This window comes from Diaphorina citri, unplaced genomic scaffold (assembly GCF_000475195.1).
Source record: "Diaphorina citri unplaced genomic scaffold, Diaci psyllid genome assembly version 1.1 scaffold294, whole genome shotgun sequence".
Lineage (NCBI taxonomy): Eukaryota > Metazoa > Arthropoda > Insecta > Hemiptera > Psyllidae > Diaphorina > Diaphorina citri.
In genome coordinates this window covers 155,927-161,244 of record NW_007377730.1, presented here as the reverse complement: position 1 = coordinate 161,244, position 5,318 = coordinate 155,927, and the positions used below count along the sequence as shown (strand labels likewise).

Below are 5,318 nucleotides of genomic sequence, written 5' to 3'. Positions count from 1 at the left end.
TTTCTCCTAAGCTGCCTTCGCAAAGGTGTCATTTGTGGTGTTAGCTTTAGGATTTTGAAAATTCAAAAATGCTATAACCTCATTTTCGAGGAAAAAATGGTTGATGGGCAATTTTGTCTTTCAAAGGATCATTAAACACAAATTGAATATCTTATTGACATTTTATTTTTGTGAATGCAATCATTCAATACAGTGCCCTTAACATAATTTTACTTTAAGGCTAACTTAACATAAGCATTTGCATTTTATTCGCCTATTACCTACATTTAAACACTTTGTTTTTGGTCTTTGACTACTTTTTTTGTAAAGTTCTTTGTTTTTTAAACATTACCACATGTTATCTTGAGTCTTTGTTATGTTCCCTTCCCCATAACTGTTACGCTCGTTTGAGTTTGATGATATAAAATAATCACGAAAAAAAAAACATAAATGTTACCTAGGTGTCAAAACTGACGACCTTAGGAGTTTAGTGATCAGACGCGGTGAACTTAGGTGTTCCAAAATCTCCAACGACCGACCCAAATTTTCTTTCTATTTTGGCATAACTTCACAAATTATTCCATATTTGGGTTTGAACAACTCTTATTTTGGTACATTTTGTTGTAAAACGTGAGTGCAATAGCTATTTTAAGCAATGAAACTCAAACTATTCATCCAAAATTTCGGTAAATCGGCAATATGCAGAAACAATTTGGCTTTTTGACGGACCTATATTGTACCTACAGGAACCATAAGGAATATTTCAGTTGATACAGTATCATAACATTCATAACCTATAACAATATTGACATCAACCTCAGCGGTTCAGTGATTAGCACGGTGGTTTTTGAATTTTGGTGGTTCGAGCCAATGTTGAGTCATAAAATCGGCGATGTGGGACATGAATCCTACCGTAAGAGCGATTCTGGTGAAATTGATTCTGTACGCAAAAGGTTAAGTTATTGAAAGTTTTACCAAGTGTTATTTTGGTCCTATTATAATTAAAGATTATTTATCTACTTCTTTTATTTTTAGCTCATCCGGCCGGGGCGTCCAGGGGGGGTTCACCAGGAATAATCATGTTTCATTGCCTTTTATTATTTATTAACAATGAAACAACTGACTTGTGTGGTCTGTGCCGTAATATGTCCATCCCGTAGTTTATTCCTTATCAGATGGACGATACAGAACACAATACTTCTCATTTAGGTGCTGGGCTGCAGGGTATTTCCCTTAATGTACCTACTTCTTCCCACCATTTCACCTGCAGATTTGGCTACGACATCTCCCCCAACATGAATTCCCTCATCATAGGCGCTCTCACCATTAGAGAGGTAGACTTGGCTTTCGGTGTCTTCTCACATCTCCTCTACCAAAGTCCTACCACTGAGTTCTCAACTTCGGCTGCTGAAGAGTGTTTCACGTTTGCCGTCCCCGCCCATGCTGGTGAGTGAGTTTTCCCAGGATGGTCCAACCATCCTGGACCCAACAGCCTTGTGGACCAATCCAGTAGAGGTGGCGCAGCTCCTGGGCTTAGAGACGGAGAAGTAGTCGCCAACGTTAACAACAGCAGGGTTTCTTTCATAGTCAAAAGAACGTACTATTTATTGGGGACTTTAAGTCTCTTTTAACTAAGATGGTCTCACGAAGCGAAGCTAGTTTTACCCTTCAGTTGGAGACGAACTACCAGGTTTTCACATTTACTCACCCAGCCCGAGTAAAACCGGGAAAAGCCAGCAGCACGCAGGCTTAGAGACGGAGAAGTAGTCGCCAACGTTAACAACAGCAGGGTTTCTTTCATAGTCAAAAGAACGTACTATTTATTGGGGACTTTGAGTCTCTTTTAACTAAGATCGTCTCACGAAGCGAAGCTAGTTTTACCCTTCAGTTGGAGACGAACTACCGGGTTTTCACATTAACTGACCCAGCCCGGGAAAAGCCAGCAGCACGCGATTGCTCCTGAGACTCCTAAATGGTCATTCATCCGGGTACCAACCACACGCAACGCTGCTTAACTTCAGTGATCCACGGTCTCCACGAAGAACCAGTTCATTCAACTTGCTATCACCACGCCTCTAGTTCAATAGAACATTGATCACATTACAGTATCCCCAAACAGCGATTAATGACAACATAAGGTGAACTATAACGAAACCTTTTTCTTCTTCTTCCAGGAAGGCCCCCATCCATTTGGAGCGATTTCATCAATGAATTCCGCCCCATGGTGTGGTTCCTCTTAGGCGTGACCTTTGTTGTCAACGTGTTTGTTTGGTATTTGGCGACCAAATGGCAACTCTCTAAGGATTCTCGTATTCTATCCTCTCATCTCGGTGAAGATAGAAAGAGAATATTGGTCTCGACAACGCAGGGTAATGGAGACACTGGGAACTCGGGCCATTATGCAAGTCTGGGTTTAGCAGATAATGCTATTGAAAGTGCCTACAGAAATCCGCTGCATCATCTCAAGGGATTCCTTGAACACTTAAGGCGTCAGGTGAAAATAAATATCTCGCACATGCGTTGGAAGAAACCAGACGAAAGGGTCGTGTTCAGAAACAATCGCCGTACAAAACTCAACCAGCTTGTGTCAAATGCCCAGACCTTACTGGCTTGTAGAAGTAGAAACCCAAGGATAACTAGTAAGGATTCATCAGAAGATAGTAAGATCACCTTAGAGCAGGTGATCTTCTTCGAGATTGCGTTAACCCTAGGCATCCCCATGCTGAACAAGGTGGGGAACAGATGGCTCTATACAGAGTTCCCAAACGACAGCAATTCGGGTTGACGTATTATAAAATAGTTAAACATAATTACAAAATTATTTCTAATTGAGTGTCACACGCCGCGCCGTAAATTATACATTATAAACTATGTATAATTTTACTATTGTCACTCTCACCATTAGGAAAAGGAAGTCATTTGAATTTATGAAAGCATGAAACTCATTACTTAGGGAGCTAGGGACGCCTCGTTCGTAGTTTTTCGACCACCACCGCACCGCATCCACATGTCGAAAATTATGTACAGCTTGGCCTAAACTGGATTAAAAGAATAGAAAATTAAGCTGGTAAACTTTGATGAAAATAGGAAGCTGATACGTTAGAACGTATTCTGTTAAATCTTTAGGTTGTTCATAAACCTATCTGTTGGACCCCAAGAGAAATCCATGTAAGTATATTGCCCTACCTTGGCTATCCATAAGGTTCACCCTAATAGAACCATCTTGAGAAAATCTCACTTGTAGTTTGTTGGTGTTCAGTTTTCAGTTTGTTGAACTGTAGGCCTACAAAATTGTTTGTTGAACTCACTCAGAAAAAGGACCCCCATGAAGCCCTCAAGGGTGCAACCAAGAACTGGGGGCACATTCCTTGAAGGACAGGACCTCACTATGACAGGGTTTATACATGACCTGGAAAAGTCATGGAAAATGGTGAAAATTCAAATAAAACCTGGAAAATTCATGGAATTTGCCACCCGGTCAAAAATTAAAAATGTTCAAATTAAATACCAAGTTTTTCCAAAAAACGGCCTGCAATGCATTCCCCTCATATTCCTGGACGTTCTGTATATTGCATATTTCATTTAAATGAAGGGGTAATCTTGCTGATTTTTAAGTACCTCCACCCCCTAATTTTCTGGAAAAGTCATGGAAATTTTCTGGAAAAGTCATGGAATTTCATTCTGGGAAAAGCGTATAAACCCTGTATAAAGAATCTTGAGCACCAGTCTTAGTGGGAAGTAAGCAATAATATTGCCAGTTGGGGATGTGTTAACAATTCAAATTAAAAGATTATAATTGTCTTTTTTTTTTTCAGTTAGTCTAACATGGCAGATATTCCCGAGGAACCAAGTCCTCCACCAGTTGTACTGAATGGGGCAAAGGCTCATTGTAAAGTCAATGGTAGCAGTCTGAAAGAGAAGACACCAATGTGTTTGGTGAATGAGTTGGCACGCTACAATCAAATCCCACACCAGTATAGACTGACACATGAAGACGGCCCTGCACACAAGAAAGTCTTCACTGTGACACTTAAATTAGGTAGGTGCTATTTGACAAGTGCTTCTGTGATTATGTTATCAACCAACAGTAGTGACTTCATAAAGGTCATAATCATAATGAGTATATTATTGAATGAAGTTACTTTCTTTTCAACGTGTTCTTCATACATTTAACTTGTTCCAAAGGAAGGCTTTTACATCCACCCAAATTGGTTAAAAAGCAATCTTATTCCCTTTTCTTTACTTCTCACCTTTCCACAGTTGTCTAGTCACTTCATTCTTCCCTTTATTTTCCATCCGGTTTACACCTGGACATGCTTATAATGACATACAGGGTGCTCCTCAAAGTGAGTGACCGGGAGTATACAGGGTCGGGAAGTTCACCACAGAGTGCACGACATGATGCGGCCACACAGGCGTTGAAACACATGACGGAGCTTATGTCTCAAGATGATGAACATGGTAAGATTTTAACATGCACTATTTGAAAAAACCTTAGTATTAGCTGTATTTTTCTTGTGGCACTTTCCATCTCCCCCACAAAATTTTCCCTGTTCTGAATCCTTTTCCCCCTCTCTTAATGAAAAATATGGATTTGAGTTTCAAAAGTAAAAACGAGGTGGCCTGGTAGTACTTGTTTATAAAACCATTGAAGTTTTTCCACTTTCAAGATGGAATCCTGAATTCCCTTAACCCACAATTGTCTAGGGTTGGAAGGTGTGTTATCCATATTGTGCAAATAAAAACAAGCGGGGCCCGTCCCTCCGGGAATTTTTTGATCTTGGTTAAAGAAAATCAGTATTTATGTACCTACCTATTTTATTTAATATTCAGTTTATTATTATTCTTGATTTGATTTTTTGATTTTACTTTCATGTAATGATTTAAAATCAAGACTAGAGCCCGTTCTCCCTTTATTCCCAATATAAGGTTCAAGTCACCCATCCATTTATTGGCCTTGCTCGGCGTAGCTTAACATAGATAACGCTAAAACCGGTCTTAAATGATCGACTGAAGTGTTACCTAAAACTTTCTCGCTTTGAGTTCATAGGTCATCGCGACAAATTTCGAGATCAGAGCTCATTTGTGAGAGAAAATGTGAATAAAATCCCCCAAAAACCAGTTTTTTTGGTTTCTTGGCTTTATGGTTTTCTGGACAAAATTTGCACCACCACTTTCGTGTTCCTGGTAAAAAGACCTTTAATTTGATATATAGGTCGACCAGGTTTGAATAAGTCCTTCTATGGGGACAGACCGACCGACCGACAGACCGACATAATGATTATTTATTTGCCATATCACCGCCTGAATGAACATGAGAGCGAGCCACAGACAGCAGA

General features: G+C 39.8%; 1 protein-coding gene and 1 long non-coding RNA gene across 2 annotated transcripts; both read left to right on the top strand.

Moving 5' to 3' along the window:
- The first annotated feature begins 1,042 nt into the window (after positions 1 to 1,042).
- LOC108252138 lies at positions 1,043 to 2,764 on the top strand. The gene is made up of 2 exons (XM_017443213.2): positions 1,043 to 1,425; positions 2,154 to 2,764. The coding sequence occupies exons 1-2, from the start codon at positions 1,155 to 1,157 to the stop codon at positions 2,762 to 2,764; spliced, it is 882 nt and encodes a 293-aa protein (XP_017298702.2). The 5' UTR covers positions 1,043 to 1,154.
- A 282-nt stretch (positions 2,765 to 3,046) lies between these two features.
- LOC113466569 lies at positions 3,047 to 4,019 on the top strand. Its single transcript, XR_003390930.1, has 2 exons — positions 3,047 to 3,147; positions 3,795 to 4,019. It is a non-coding gene; the product is annotated as an uncharacterized LOC113466569 (long non-coding RNA).
- Positions 4,020 to 5,318: the final 1,299 nt, after the last annotated feature.

Bases quoted from the DNA above. Each gene is read 5' to 3' on its own strand.
- LOC108252138 (XM_017443213.2), top strand. From the start codon at position 1,155: ATGGACGATACAGAACACAATACTTCTCATTTAGGTGCTGGGCTGCAG. The intron at 1,426-2,153 runs GTGAGTGAGTTT...TTCTTCTTCCAG, and splicing joins TGCCGTCCCCGCCCATGCTG to GAAGGCCCCCATCCATTTGG.